Source organism: Oryctolagus cuniculus, chromosome 19 (genome assembly GCF_051225735.1).
Source record: "Oryctolagus cuniculus isolate XC-2025 breed Fujian yellow rabbit chromosome 19, ASM5122573v1, whole genome shotgun sequence".
In the NCBI taxonomy this organism is placed as follows: domain Eukaryota; kingdom Metazoa; phylum Chordata; class Mammalia; order Lagomorpha; family Leporidae; genus Oryctolagus; species Oryctolagus cuniculus.
In genome coordinates this window covers 50,806,207-50,822,066 of record NC_142885.1, presented here as the reverse complement: position 1 = coordinate 50,822,066, position 15,860 = coordinate 50,806,207, and the positions used below count along the sequence as shown (strand labels likewise).

Below are 15,860 nucleotides of genomic sequence, written 5' to 3'. Positions count from 1 at the left end.
ACTACAACACCAGCTCAGGTGGGCACTTTTGATGTGGCACATCAGTCCTTCTCCTATGCACTGGAATCTGGCCTAGACACGGTGGTTAGGAACCCTGAGTTTGGTACCAGACAGATCCAAGTCGAATCCAGGCTTCACCCCCTCCCAGCTGTGTGACCTTGGGCTGGGGGCATGCCCAACCTGTGCCCAGGCCTCTTCAGCTGGTAAACTGAGACTAAAATCCCCTGTACTTCCTAGCGCTTTGGGAAGAGTTAGTGAGAAAGCAGACACAGGGTGCCCAGCAGGTGCCTGGCACATGAGTGGGTACTCAGTGGCAGATGGCTTTCGTCAACGTGGACTTTTGAATTTAATTCCAAGTCAATCCACTGAAAACCAGCTCTCCAAAGCCAACCTGAAAACAGAACTAAAAAACAAAGTCAACTCCATCAGTGACCCACTTGTCCCACGACTGAATGCAGAAAGCGTGGTTGCTGGTACGAAATAGGAATGTGAAACAAAACCTGTGCTGAATCCCACATCATTCTGCTCTTCCCAGCCAAACGACTCAAAAGAGGAGTCTGAGCTGATGTGTCAACTCAACTGCTCCTATCACAACCCGTCTCCGCTCTCGGGCTCCTGGGCTCCTGCCTTCAACAAGCCACCAATCCTGAGATCACCCATTGCTCATGTTGACTGGATCCTAGGTCTCTTTCCCTTCCCGGCCTGACACTGTGCTTCCTGCTTATTTGACTGGGAATCGTTATAGATTTTTCTTTATAGAAAATTTTGCTTTTGCTTCTTTTACTCCTCTGACTCTCCAACTCAAGTTACTTAAAACTTTTTATTAATTTGAAAGGTAGAGACAGACAGGTCGAGAGAGTTCCCATAGGCTGGTTCACTCCCCCAAATGCCCACAGCAGCCCCTGGGGCAGGGACTGAAGCCAGGAACTAGAAACTCAATCCAGGTCTCTCTCCCTCATGGGTGGCATGGGCTTAATTATTTTAACCATAACCTGCTGCCTCCTGGGATCTGAATTAACACCAAGCTGGAGACAGGAGCCAGAGGTGGGTCTCAAATGACTCAGGCACTCGGATGAGGGACTCAAGGTTTTTTTTTTTTAATATTTATTTATTTATATATTTGAAAGAGTGAGACAGAGAGAGGAGAGGCAGAGAGAGAGGTCTTCCATCCAATAGTTTACTCCCCAGATGGCCACAACAGCCAGAGCTGTGCCTATCCGAAGCCAGGAGCCAGGAGCTTCTTCCAGGTCTCCCACATGGGTGGAGGGGCCCAAGGACTTGGGCCATCTTCCCCTGCTTTCCCAGGCCATAGCACAGAGCTGGACAGGAAGTAGAGCAACTGGGTCTCGAACCAGCGCCCATATGGGATGCCAGCGCTTCAGGCCAGGGCGTTAACCCACTGTGCCACAGTGCCGGCCCCAAGGGCTCAAAGGCTTTTAACTGGTGTCTCAACTACCGCTAGGCCAGACCCTTGCTCCTCACTTTGGGATCTTTCATTGCAATTTCTCAGGGCACGATCCCACAGCTGCCTTCTTCACATTGCCCTCTTTGACCTGCTCCCACACGGTGGTATAATATGCACAACCATCGGTTTTATTGTCATCTATTTTCTTATAACTCCATAGTTTCATTCTAGCTGAGACCTTGGGAGGTTCATGCTCATATATTTAACTGGAATTTGAGATCATGACTTTCAATCTATCAACACCCATCAAAGTTAGACTCCTGACTCCAGTTTCTCCACACCTGCATTTGGCCCCAGTGTTTTGAATCTTACTCTGCAGCATCTCACCCAACCAGATATTAACGTCTCAACCCTAGGGCTAATCTGTAACCTCCCCTCCCCGACTCCTCTCACCAACCTACATCCAAAGAATCAACCAATCTAGCAGATTTTCCTGCCAATCCTTGTCTCAGACATTTCTCTCCTTTGCAGAGAGCTTTTTAAAAAATGCAATCTGATTATGTCACTCCCTTGCTTAGAGTCCTTAATTCTGCAGGGATTAAGACCCAAATCCTTAGCACGGCTTGTGTAATCACATCATGACTTCTCTCTCCAGCCATATGTCATGCCATTTCCATCATGCGTCCTGATCTCGAGCCGCAATGCCTTAATTTTTGCTCGCTGACAGCCTCATCCTGTCTTGCCCAGCTGCCTTGATATAAGGCTCTCCCTCAACCTACAGTCCTTTGCTGTGTCTGCCACCCAGTATCACCAGCTAATTCTTTTCATCCTTCCATTATAAGGGTGCATGTCACTTTCTCAGATCCTCTGAGTTTCCTAATCAAAAAGTTTAGGACAAAAGGGGACTATAAAGATAAATATCTGGGTGCAAAATGTTTTGGGAACCCATGCTTTTTTATTGATTGCATTTTATTTTTTGTATTAGATTCTCACATTTTTAATGTTTGAGATAACATATTTTTAATTTACAGTTTAGTCAAAGGCTTAAGGCTCCGCTAAGTAGAGTTCAGCAAGTGAAATGCAAACAGACCACAGTTCAACAGAAATATAGGCAAGGGTTATAAACAATAATCAAATGAAAAGATATCAGTTTCACTCATATACACATTTTAAAATAATCATTAAATTATTAAATGATTAAAATAATGATTAAATAATAATAATAATATGAATAAATGATTAAAATAATCATTAAAAGTATAGTAGTTTATCATTCTTAACAATGTGTTTGAAATAGAAAACAAAGTTCAGGACCTGATGGCTTTACTACTGAATTCTACAAAACATTTAGAAGGGAACTAAGTCTAATACATTTCATAATATGCATTTTAGTGGCTTTTTGAAGACCTTTTGTATGCATGAACTTTGATTTTTTTCCACCAAAATAAGCTTATCTTCACATTTCATTTTCTTTTCTTTTATTTTTTTTAAAGATTTATTTATTTTATTTGAAAGGCAGAGTTACAGAGAAGCAGGGAGAGAGAGAGAGAGAGAGAGAGAGAGAGAGAGAGAGAGAGGTCTTCCATCCTTCCATCCTCTGGTTCATTCTCTAGATTTACGCAACTGCCGGAGCTGTGCTGATCTGAAGCCAGGAGCCAGGAGCATCTTCCAGGTTTCCCACACAGGTGCAGGGGCCCAAGCACTTGGGCCATCTCTTGCTGCTTTTCTAGGCCATAGCTGAGAGCTGAATTGGAGGTGGAGCAGCTGAGACCCACATGTGACTTGCTCACAACTGTGTCTTCAGTGTGTTGACTGCTACCTGCTACATAGGAGGCACTTAGCAAATACTTTTTGAGTGAGCAGATGAATGAATAAATAAATCTGTATTTCTTACAATATTGTTGTGAAAGTGAGATAAGTGGAAATACTATGCAATCTGTAAAGTGTGGCATAAACTGCACTCACTGTCTTCATTAAAGTCTAGAGCAGACAGCTATAATGCCAGAGCAACTAGCTACAGAGTCTGAGCTGACAGGAACAGGGCTCTGGATAGGATCAAAGATGACAAACTGAATCTGACACACGTTTAACAGTGAAGAACCTGGGTTGTGCGTGTGGGAGTCAAGTTCCAGTGCCTAGCTGTATAAGGCTGCTGGATGATACAGCACGCGTGTCCTGATTTCCCCCCTTTCTTGATTCTTCTTCCATCTATCCTTTTGGGTTCTCAAGAAACAGTAAAGGAAGATTGATTTCCCTGCCCACACCCCTCCAATTGTGAAATCAGGGTTTGCCTTCGTGTTCTGACAACATCCTGCACATTCTACTATTGGGGCATGTGTGTTTGCATTTCAGCTTACTCCCACTAATACTTACAATAGGTCCGTTATACAGAAACGGTTCTGCCGTGCATTGTGCTGGCTGCTTTACTTCACTTTCAATTAGTATTTGAAACAGCCCTCTAAAGGTAGGTGTGGTCGTTTGCAGATGGAGACCTGAGGCTTAGTATTGTTCAGCGCTTTGCTGAAGGGTTTACATATCAACAGACAAAGAGAAAATAGAATTTGAACTCAGATACGCATGTCTAGTTTGATAGCACGTTGGTACGTGTTCAAGGTAAGCTCTCTAGGATACAGAAACAGTCCTCACTTGTAGAGTTTGATGACTTTTGGTGTAAATACTCCCATCGTAGCAAACTTCAAACAGCATCCCACCAATCTGATGAGGAATCCTGCGCTCTTCATCCTTGTCTCGAAGCAGTAGCTCTTCAAGTGCAGTTCCAGGCAGGCATAGCACCACTGGCGTCACAGAAGGGCATGCTGGAATTGCAAATTCTGGAGGTCCTTCCCAGATGTCCTGTCTCAGAAACTCCAAGGTGGGGCCTGGAAATCTCTGCTTTAACAATCCTTCCAGGGGATGCTGATGTTTGATCACCCTTGATTTGTAGAGTATAAGTACTTCACTGGCACGCTTAAAGATTTATTAAACTAAACTGAACTGAATGGACAACTATCAAGGGAACACTAGTCCCTCAGCCAAGTTTAGCCCCAGGGAGTCTTAGTTCCACCTTTTCAGGACAAGAGGAAGATGGAAAGGACTTTTGGTTGGAGCTATTTTCCTTAAATCCCCCTGAGGATCCCTCCCCCATTTACATCCTCAGATTCCTGAGACACAATTGGAAAGAGTGTTCTCTGAGTTATCATTAAGAAGAGCAGTTCCTTCAATTTATTCCTGCCAGAAGTAAGATTTTAACTTCTCATGTTCCTCCTAAAACGCCTTTGTCTAATCTGAGATCACAAAGATTATTTTCTTCTGTTTTGTTCAAGAAGCTTAATTGTTGTGTCTTTTACATTTCGGCCTATAATCCATCTTAAATTATTTCTGCATATGGCATTAGATAAAGATCAGTGTTGATTCTTTCTTCGTACAAATATCCATCTCTATACCGACATTCAGTTTGTTCATCTTCTTTCTTGATAAAATGATAATTTCCTGATTGAATTGCACTTGTAGTTCTGTCAAATATTGGTTGGCCATATATCTATAAGTCTATTGGATTTTCTGTATGGTTCAACTGATATATGTCTCTGACATTTTGTCCATGCCACATTGTCTTGGTCATTGTATCATAACATTATAGTAACTCTTGAAATCATGTAGTTTTTAAAATAGATTTGGTTATTCTATGTTCTATGTTCACTTTTAGATGCACATTTTGAAATCAACTTTACCATTTCCACAAATGACTCTATTAGGATTTTGATTAGGATTTCATGAACTCTATATTTGGGAAGAAAGAAAATTTTATCAGTTTTGAATTTGCATTTATGATATTACATCTTGGCCAGCGCCGCAGCTCACTAGGCTAATCCTCTGCCTGTGGTGCTGGTACTCTGGGTTCTAGTCCCGGTTGGGGCACCGGTTCTGTACTGGTTGCTCCTCTTCCAGTCCAGTTCTCTGCTGTGGCCTGGGAAGGCAGGTGGAGGATGGCCCAAGTGCTTGGGCCCTGTGCTCACATGGGAGACCAGGAGGAAGCACCTGGTTCCTGGCTTCAGATCGGCGCAGTGCGCCGGCCGCAGCAGCCATTTGGGGGGTGAGCCAACGGAAAAGGAAGACCTTTTTCTCTGTCTCTCTCTCTCACTGTCTAACTCTGCCTGTCAAAAAAATTACATCTCTTTTCATTTAGATTGTCTTTGATTTCTCATAGAAATGTACAATAGTTTTTAGAGAAGAATCTCGCATGTCTTTTGCTAAAATTTATTTCTGAATTTTTAAAGATTTGTGTAGTAATATAAATGTCACTGTTCTAAATTTATTGTGCAATTGTTTCTTTTGACACCCCAAAATACAACTGATTTTTATATTAACTTTTATCCTACAATCTTGAGAAATTTAATTTTTAGTTTGACTAATTGTTTTGTAGGTGACTTATGTTTTTCTGTAATTGACAGATGAGATAGTTTCACTTCCCTCTTTCCAATATGGACGCCTTATATCTCTTTTTTCTTGCATTGCACTGGCTCCTATAATGATGTTAAATAGAACTGGTTTAGGCAGATATCCATATTTTGCTTCTCAGCTGAGAGGAAAGGCACTCACTATTTCAAAAGAAAGCGTGTTATTGGCTGGAGGTGTTTCACAGATTCCATTTGTAGAGTTGAGGGAGTTCCCGTCTATTCACAACTTGCTGAGAGGTTTTTTTCTGTTAAAATCACAAATGAGTGCTGACTTTTATAGGATTGTTCCTTATCTATTAAAATGATTGCATTTTTTTCTATTGTGCTAAATTAGACTACTATATTTTAGAGTGCTAAGCCAACCCAACTAACCCTAGTTTCTGGAATAAAACCTAGCTAGTTACAAAGCGTTTTCCAGTTTTATATATTGTTGGTTTAATTTGTTCCTATTTTGCTGTGTCTAATCCTCATAATAGACATTGGTCTTTAATTTTTTTATTGTAATATTTTTATTCGGTTTTGTTATCAGAATGATTCCGGCCTTATCTAACACATTGGCGAGCATTTATTCTCTTTTTCTGAAATAATTTGTGTAAAATAGTGTTATTTCTGTTTTTAACTTACATTTCAATATAGCGATACTGCCTGTTGTATCCAGAACAGACTCAAATGTTCCATGAAATGAGCAGAGAGGACTCTTAGGAATATATCACAGTGATCTAGAAAATAAATGATGGTTTCTTGTTCCAGAATGGTGGTGAGATTCTGAATATCTATGGAAGTAAAGCAACAGAATTTCCTGGCAGGTGCTATAGGGATATAAATACGAAGGATGGCCTCAGGAGTTTTGGCTTTGGGAATGCAAGGGTGGAGCTGCTCTCCCATGAGACAAGGGCTCTGGTGGCTGGAGCAGAATTTGAAGGAGTCAGGAGTGTAGATTTAGGTATCTTTCAGACACCCCATCAGAAATGCTGACTAAGCAACCTGACGCCTGAGTCTGAAGATTAGCAGTGAATTCCTGGTGTCTCTAAGAAACGTGATGAGATTCAGTGGGATAAGAGCACACGTGTGCAAGCAGAGGTGACAGAGCTTCAAGGACAGTCCTTGGCACTCCAACAGGAACAGGTTAACGGAAGAAGAACTGCAAAATAAGTGGAGGAGAAGCTGATGACATAGGAGAAGAACCAGCAAAGTCAAGTGAAGGAAGTGTGGCAGGAGATAGACAACCAGGTGCAATACCAATTAGCAGTTTATGAACAAAAGGGCTTCAAAAAAACCATGGACCACAAAATCCAAAGATAAGTTTATTTTGGTGCAAAACTCTTAGAAATCCGTGCATAGAAGGGGTTTGCCAAAACCTCATGAAAATGGTGTATTATGAAAAAGCTACACATAGATTTCAATTTTTTGCACCAAGATAAACTTATGTTTTAGTTCCCATTTCCCATGCATCTTTTCATGAGACTAAGAATTTATCAGAGGATTGGACAACTTGGAGATCACTAGTGATCTGGAAGGAGAACAACTTTTGTGGAAGAAGGTTAGAAACAGGATGGAGAGAAGAATTAAGGACGGAAAATTTAGAAAATCATATGTACTTTATCTCCAAAGAAATCAAAGTAATAGGCCAGGAGCTGGTAGGTGAAGTGGAACCAGATATGTTTCATTTTGAAATGGGAGACCTACCAGCATACTCAGCTGTGAGCACCGTGCCCCTCTCCCTTGCTTTGACTGACACTCATGATGTGTTTCCTACTATTTCCTGGGGCAGCCCCCTCATATTTCAGATTCGCTGCTTATGTAGTGTATGGCTCTTAAATCTTCCTGACTTCAATTCAGAAAACATCTGGCTAAAGGCTGTCTTTTTTTCTTCTTCTTTGTCCCAAGACCTTCCGTGGCAATATGAACAGAATGTTAAGGCTAACTGGTGTCTATTCATCTGCTCCCTTTCTTGCAAAGAGTAGCATAGTCCATTAATTTTGGGTCATCAACCCTTGTTCCACTTCAGCGTCCAGCCCAAGCGTCATTTTCTTAAGAAAGGCCTCTTCGACCTCCTGTCCGTCTCTACCATCCCCTCGCCTGTGTACCTGTTTCCTGGAGCACTTATTGCTGGTGCACTGGTTTTATGATTTAATTATTTTCCTAAAATGCAAGCTTCATGTCAGTTTTACTTCCTGTCCGTAACCCCAGTAGCCTGGAATTCACTCAACAACACTTTTCCTGGTGTGCTTAGTATGTGCTAGACCCATTAGGGTTACTGAGAAAGCCAAGATCTAGAACCTGCCCGTGAGGCACTCACAGCTTAATGGAAGGAATAAATGTATAAAAACTTATCTATAAATAATACGCTATAATATCCAGGAATCTGGAAGAATCAAAGACCATCCGCAGACATGAAAAATACAGATAAAAAATTTAAAATAATGGTGGCCAGCGCCGCGGCTCACTAGGCTAATCCTCCGCCTTGTGGTGCCAGCACACCGGGTTCTAATCCCAGTCGGGGCGCCGGATTCTGTCCCGGTTGCCCCTCTTCCAGGCCAGCTCTCTGCTGTGGCCCGGGAGTGCAGTGGAGGATGGTACAGGTCCTTGGGCCCCTGCACCCCATGGGAGACCAGGATAAGTACCTGGCTCCTGCCATCAGATCAGCGCGGTGCGCCGGCCGTGGAGGCCATTGGAGGGTGAACCAACAACAGAAAGGAAGACCTTTCTCTCTGTCTCTCTCTCTCACTGTCCACTCTGCCTGTCAAAAAAAAAAATTAAAATAATGGAATAGTCCATAATAAACAGCAAAAATAATTGCATAGCCTTTTCCCTCATTTTGCCTTCCACTCTAACCCTATCTTTTACTGCTCTCGATGGTAATCTCATATTTTAAGACAATACTCCTATTCTGTTGTTTTGTTCTTTTCCATCCTACCTAGATTTCCTTTCCTTAAGAAAATACACAGGACAGGCAAAATTCCCAAACAGTAGAGTAGCAGTCTCCCTGGAGACGGTGCCCAGCAAAATCCTGAGAGTCACAATCCCCACCACCACAATCCCAAAAGTTGAAATCCTAAAAGATCGTAGTCCTCCAAATCACAATCCTGGAAGCCTAAAATGGAAATGCTGTGGATCAACATCCTGGAGACGGCGATTTCCGTAAAAAAGAAACACTGCAGGAGGGGTCTTCTAACGCAATCCTCCAGGCACTGCCCGTAAATACCCGCGTACTTTTATCCCGGTGAATTCTAACGCATTAATTCATATCAGTGCTTTCTTCCTCTTCTAATTCTTTTCAACTTAATACTCATTTATCTATTTTTTGAAATAACATTTTTAATTTATGTTACAGTCAAAGGCTTAGTGGCCCCACTAAACAGAATTCAACAAATACAAAGGTAAACAGACCCTAGTCCAGCAGGACAGCAGGCAGGGGCTATAAACAATAATCAAATGAAAAAATATTCAACTTCACTCATATAAAGTAGATTCTAACACAGTCACAAAATCACTAAAACTGTAATAGTATATGACTCCTATACATTTGATTGACTAACATTTATCAGCTTTATACCACGTAGGTGACTGGTTACAGTGATGGAGCATGAGTCAGCCCCCTTGTGTCTGTCTGAACGCGAGCTTTCTCTTTTCCCTTTCCCCAGTCTAGATCCATCACTATTCTTGGTATTTCTACTAATCCTTTCTGCTCACTGAAGCAAGATACTTAAACTCTGGTTTTAGTTTTATACACCGTGGGGAGGTTGTTAGTTGGTTGAGCTTGGACTTGAAGCGGTAGAACTTCGTTAGAAATACAGGGAAGAATAGAATACTACTAAAGGGGGACACTCCAGGGTGGTGACAAATGATGGCATGCATAAGAGAGGGGTAATCAGCCCAAAGTAGGAGGATAGTTCAAAATATCTGTGGAAACGGAATTAAACTATAACTTTGTTTTGTTGCAAAACATTTTGAAATCCATGCAGAGCTTTTTAAAAATGCATATTTCCCATGAGCTTTTTAAAGAACCTTTGCGTGTCTGAGTTTCAACCATTTTTTGTGCTAAAGTAAACTTATCTCTGAATTCCATCTCCAGTCAAGATTCTGTAGTATCCTCATACACACGACCCCTACCCTCGGGTACAGAACCTAGAGCGGAAGTGAGAGTTTCCCGGTGAATTGTTGAGGGCATTGGGCGTGAACACAGCACATTAAGGAAATAACAAGGACTAGGTTAGGGCAAGTCAACCCCGGCGGCTCGCAAAAGCAAGCCCTATCCCTAGTACAGTCTCATTAGTAAACACAAGAAGCCCAAAGCACTTTGCATTGAGAAAGACTTTCCCAGTTCAATGAGACACATTTTAAAATGCCTCAACCTTTTTAGTTACTTTCATTATTTTGGAAACCGGATAGAAAGTGCTATTTTTAAATGAAGTCCTGTCTGATGTGCATTTGTGTATGGAAAGGCTGCAAGGAAAAAAAAAAACTATATTTTGCCCGTCTTCAGTGTGAGCACTTAATTAAAAGAACATCATCTTGTTAAAACTTCAACTCTCCTCTTGATGCATACCAGGTTAAATTTTAGGCAACTCATCGGAGTATTTCTTAGGATGTGTCAGTATGCTGGGAACTTCTAAATGGCATAGCGCAATGACTACCCAGCAAATCTCTATGGGATAAGTATTCTCACTATGATCTGGGATAACCAAAGTAGTCATTCTGTGCATGTTTCAGCAACATTGTCTCAACGCATCCTTACAATAGCCTGGATAGACAGGCTCTGTTGCCCATTGTGTGGATGAGAAGGTTGAGGATGATGGTTGGGAGTGTTATAAATTTACCCCACCTATTGGTTAGTTGGGCCAGGGTTCTCATCTCAACCCAGTCATTTATCTTAATGAGTAAATGTGGAATCCAAAGGACAGCTCCACCCTGCCAGCCACTAATCCAACTCCCTTTGCTCTGCCCCACCCCGAACTGCTGGTGGTCGGATCCTCCCTCGGTGGGTAAGGACATGTCACTATGCCTTCTAGTCTAGGAACAGTTGAACTGCCACAGCTGAATCTGTCCTGAGTGTGCGTCTTCTTCTTCTTCTTTTTTTTTTTTTTTTTTTTTTTTTTTTTTTGACAGGCAGAGTGGACAGTGAGAGAGAGAGACAGAGAGAAAGGTCTTCCTTTTTGTCATTGGTTCACCCACCAATGGCCGTCGCAGGCGGCGTGCTGTGGCCGGCGCACTGCGCTGATCTGAAGCCAGGAGCCAGGTGCTTCCTCCTGGTCTCCCATGTGGGTGCAGGGCCCAAGCACTTGGGCCATCCTCCACTGCACTCCCGGGCCACAGCAGAGAACTGGACTGGAAGAGGGGCAACTGGGACAGAATCTGGCACCCTGACCGGGACTAGAACCTGGTGTGCTGGCGCCACAGGCAGAGGATTAGCCTATTGAGCCGTGGCACCAGCCCTGAGTGTGTTTCTTAACCCTTCCTGCTGAAGACAGCCATGATGGCCAAATCCACATCTGACGGCATTCTGCTGCCCAGGAATCTTCATGAAAATGGTAGAAGAAAAGGCAGGTTTGAGGCTGGTGTCATGGTGCAGTAGGTTTATCCTCCGCCTGTGGCGCTGGCATCCCATATGGGTGCCGGTTCTAGTCCCAGCTGCTCCTCTTCCAATCTAGCTCTCTGCTATGGCCTGGGAAAGCAGTGGAAAATGGCCCAAGTCCTTGGGCCCCTGCACCCCTGTGGGAGACCAGCAGGAGGCACCTGGCTCCTGGCTCCTGGCTTCGGATGGGTGCAGCTCTGGCCATTGCGGCCATTTAGGGAGTGAACCAATGGAAGGAAGACTTTTCTTTCAGTCTCTTCCTCTCACTGTCTGTAACTCTACCTCTCAAATAAATAAATACAAATATTAAAAAAAAAAAGGAGGGTTAAAAACCACCCCAAATAATAAAGGCAGACAAGGACTGTCTCTGCCCAAGTGTATTTTCTAAAATTGCAGAGTTTTTAAGTTCTCAGAATACAAAGAAATCTTAGAGGCCACCCAGTCTGTTTCTTCCTTTCCCCACGGAGCAAGGCTCCTCTTTCCAACATTGCTGGCCAAAGGTAGAAAGCACACACCTGAGTACTTGCCCAAGTTCTTTATTGCATGGGGTGGAATTCTGCTTCTTAAATGTAATTTCTATCCAAGAGTCCTTATTTCTCTCTGAACTCACAGAAATCTGCTTCCATTTTAAACACATTGATTTATTTAATCAACAATATCTGTTGAACTCCCACTGGGAGGTTAAAATGGTGGAGATAGCTGGACAAATCTTCCCAAAAGCCTTAAAGCAGGAGGGAGAGAATAAAGAATGGGGAAACATTAAGTCTAACTGGAAAAGAGATTGTTGTAGAAATGTGTAGGAGCAACCACACTGAAGTTTCTTGTGTCTTACAGCAATAACTTGCTTGGGATGACAGAGACATATTTAAAAGAAATAGGAGCCAGCTTGAGGGGACAACCTCTGGCCAAATCAGGGGCTACTTGATCATAAAAATGAATGTTTCTAGAAAGGAATTCTAATCCATAAAATGAAATGAAAATCAATGAGTCAGTTCTGTTACATATTGGGGGATAAACGCCTAAGTAAATGCTGGGGTAGCTCTTTCTTATAGATAAAATGCCATTAATAAATACAGAAGAAATGATGGACTTTGCAAATTATCAATGGAAGATAAAACTATTGGGTAAAAGTTTATAGGAAATAGGATATTTATTTAACTTCTCACAAGACGCTTATTGATAATACAAGGCAGACGTCTCAACTTTGTAGCGGAGAACTTTAGTAATGCTAAATTGATCAAATCATTGCAGATACTGGTGCAACGTGATATCATGGACCCCTTGGCCTGTGATGCACTGAGAACACAGCATCACCTTTTGGAGTTCCTGCCAGAATTACTCACCAAATACATTTACGAGGCAAACACAAGTTGAGGGACAATCTACTACATAACTAGCTTGCTCCCTTTCTTTTTCTTTTTTTTTTTTTTTGACAGTACTAGTGATGTTTAAATAACACACCAGATTATACATTGCAGCATAATTAAAACTATACACACATTCTTGGTACATGCTGGTATATAGGATCTCACACACACGTTAGCTACCATGCCCTCACACAGGTAGTTGCACACTCTCACGCACACAGATACATTTATCACCAGCAGTCATACTGCAGTCATTTCCACTCACAGTTTCTGAAGGCTCTATATAAGGTAGATTGCTATATCATCTGGAGCTACCACTTTTTATAAAAGCACATGCTAAAAGATCATGTTCACTGTAATCTTGCAGCAACACTCGAACGATCGCACAAAAACCAGGGAATGTTAGTGCACACACAAAATTAAGCTAAAGAAAAAGTCTTTGGAGTTCCAATCACACAGTTAGTATAACAATCCCATAATTGTGAAGACTAATTGTAAGCTTTTATAGTTGATTAAGTCACACAGTGCAAAGAAAGGTCCATTGACCCTTTTGGTAAAGGGAGGGCTGGAAGCCACAGAGTAAGTTCAATGGATAGTCCGTATATACATGTGTTGAGGAACACCCAAACTCAATTTGTGCTCTTAGGTTGGTTATTCTGAATCCCGATGCACTTCTGAAGCATCAGCTCGGCAAATTGGGCAAGTACGGTTTGCCTTAAGCCATTTGTCAACACACTTGGCATGGAACTCGTGGTTACAGGGTAAGACTCTAAGTAGCTGCCTTGACTCAAAATCACACATGCACACTACACACAAGGTCTGTTCTGACTGGTGGTTGTTAGGATTGAACCTGTAAGAAGGAAGTTGTTCAATGTCAGCTTTTGTCAGTCCTCGAGGCTTTGCCTCTCCCAGACGCTCTGCCAGGTTTAACAGGGCCTCGTAATTTTCTACCTCTCCATCTTCCACGTCCAATTCAAAGCTGAAAGTTGGACCCACGGCAGGTGGCACTGGAAGCATTGATAATACGTATGGCAGCAAGCTGGGGTGGTAAGGGGGTGGTGGTATTGGCTGCTGGGATCGATGATATCTGCTGCGTCCAGTGAGCCCCCGAGGCATAAATGGAGGGTAAGGTACTCCAAAGGACACCTCTTGATGCAAAGGGTCATGTGTCAAGAATTGCAAAGGAGCTGATGGAGGTAAGGTTGGGGGATGAGCTGATGCAGGGTACGTAAAACCTCCAACGGGAAGATGTTCTCCTAAGAGTTCCACTTCGTTTTCTATCCTCTGCAGAGGCGATCGTGACTGCTGTGTCTGGAAGGGGACAAACTGGCCTGGTGGTGGCAAATGAGGAGGATGATGGGGAGAAAGGTGAGGAGGATGTATAAGAAATGGATCACTAGAAATAAGGGGTGGGAATGCAGCATATGGTACTGGTAAGTGCTGAACTGAACATGCCTGAAGCATTGGAGGAGGCACACTACAGACAGGGAGGTGCTGTCCACTGAAAACCACAGAGCATCCTGGGACCTGTTGCCTACTGCAAGCAGGGATGTGCTGGCCTGTGCAGAGGGGAATTCCGTGTGGTGCCACTGTTGTTACTGTACAGGAAACAGGGACGGTTCCTTGATGGAACTGATCATGTATATCAACCATTACTGCATTCTGTTGGGGTGGATGAGCGGCAGGATGTAACAGATGGGGAGATACATTCGGAGGGTGGAAGGCTCGAGGTTCCTCTATTGCTTGCTGCTGTGCATAAGGGAGATGGTGATAGTTTTCATCTTGACTAATGGAATTATGTCGAGATAGGCGATCTCTTCTTCCTCTCTGGCGCCTGACAGGAGGACTTCTTCTGTTGCATGCAGGTGTGTTGCATCGTTCCCCTGAGAAGTGATGTTGGCTTGGTCGAACTGAAGGGGGCTGCCTATTTGATGTCATCTCCCATGGTCGCATTGGTGGTGAGGGAGCTGGTGATGCTGATGTATAATCAAAGACTGAATGAGAGAGGCGCTGTCTCTTGGGACTTGGAATATCTTCACTCTGCGAGGGGAGGCTCCGCCCTGCGGGGCTGCTCCCGCGGCTCCTCTCTGGGCTGCCGCCTCCTATTGTGACCGCTTGCCCAGCCAGCGGCCAGCTCGCCAGATCCGCCGTCCCCGGGCCTCCTCACCCCCGGACCCCGGGCTCCGACTGAGGCGCTGTCACGGCGCTTCCTTCCTCCCGGCACCATCACACGCACGGGTCGCGCCAGGAAACGACGACTGCATGCTCAGACCTGGCAGAATCGGCTAACGCCTAGGAGGCTCCATCCTCTCCGCCCCCGCGCCCTAACCGCCCGGCCTCTGCACGGTCCGCACCGCCGCTAGCTTGCTCCCTTTCAAAAATGTTCAGGCCAAGAAAGACAAGGCAGAGCCTAGAAGAGTTATTGATTCAAGGAGATTCAAAGAGCTGTGGCAGCACCAGGCATGGCTCAGGGTTGGATTCTGCACTGGGGAACAACATAGATTTTTAATATGGCCTGCGGATTACACAACAGTATTAAATTAGTATCAAATTTTCCAATTTTGATAACTAGCAATAAAAGAGAATGATCTTGTTCTTTCTAAGACACACTGAAAATACCCATCGTGTCTTATTTCTCTATCTACCATATTTATCCATCAATCCAACCATGGAAAGAAAATGATAAATCAAACGGGGGCAAAATGGAATGAACTGATGACTCCAGGTGAGGAGAATATGGGAGTTCTGTGTGTGTTATTCTTATGAATTGTCTATAAAATAAAAATTATATAAAAATACTCAAAATAAGAAATTACAAATCCAAGTTACCCAGCAAAGAAAGCAGAATTACAAGCAGAGATTATGCAGGTCATGTACATTCTAGAAAGGGATTCTAATCCATAAAATGAAATGAAAATCAATGAGTCAATTCTGTTACATATTGGAGGATAATATGGAAGATAAAACTATTGGGTAAAAGTTTATTGGAAAAAGGATATTTATTTAACTTCTCACAAGACGCTTATTGATAATACAAGAGAGATGTGAGAAGAGCTATT

At 43.2% G+C, this 15,860-nt stretch overlaps 1 protein-coding gene across 1 annotated transcript; it reads right to left on the bottom strand.

Moving 5' to 3' along the window:
* Window positions 1–13,166: 13,166 nt before the first annotated feature.
* Window positions 13,167–15,117, bottom strand: LOC100358346 (E3 ubiquitin-protein ligase RNF38-like). The gene is made up of 2 exons (XM_089320653.1): window positions 14,969–15,117; window positions 13,167–14,841 (listed from the first exon to the last, which is right to left on the bottom strand). Exons 1-2 carry the CDS (start codon window positions 15,026–15,028, stop codon window positions 13,453–13,455), a joined length of 1,449 nt encoding a protein of 482 aa, XP_089176779.1. The 5' UTR covers window positions 15,029–15,117; the 3' UTR covers window positions 13,167–13,452.
* Between the last annotated feature and the right edge of the window lie 743 nt (window positions 15,118–15,860).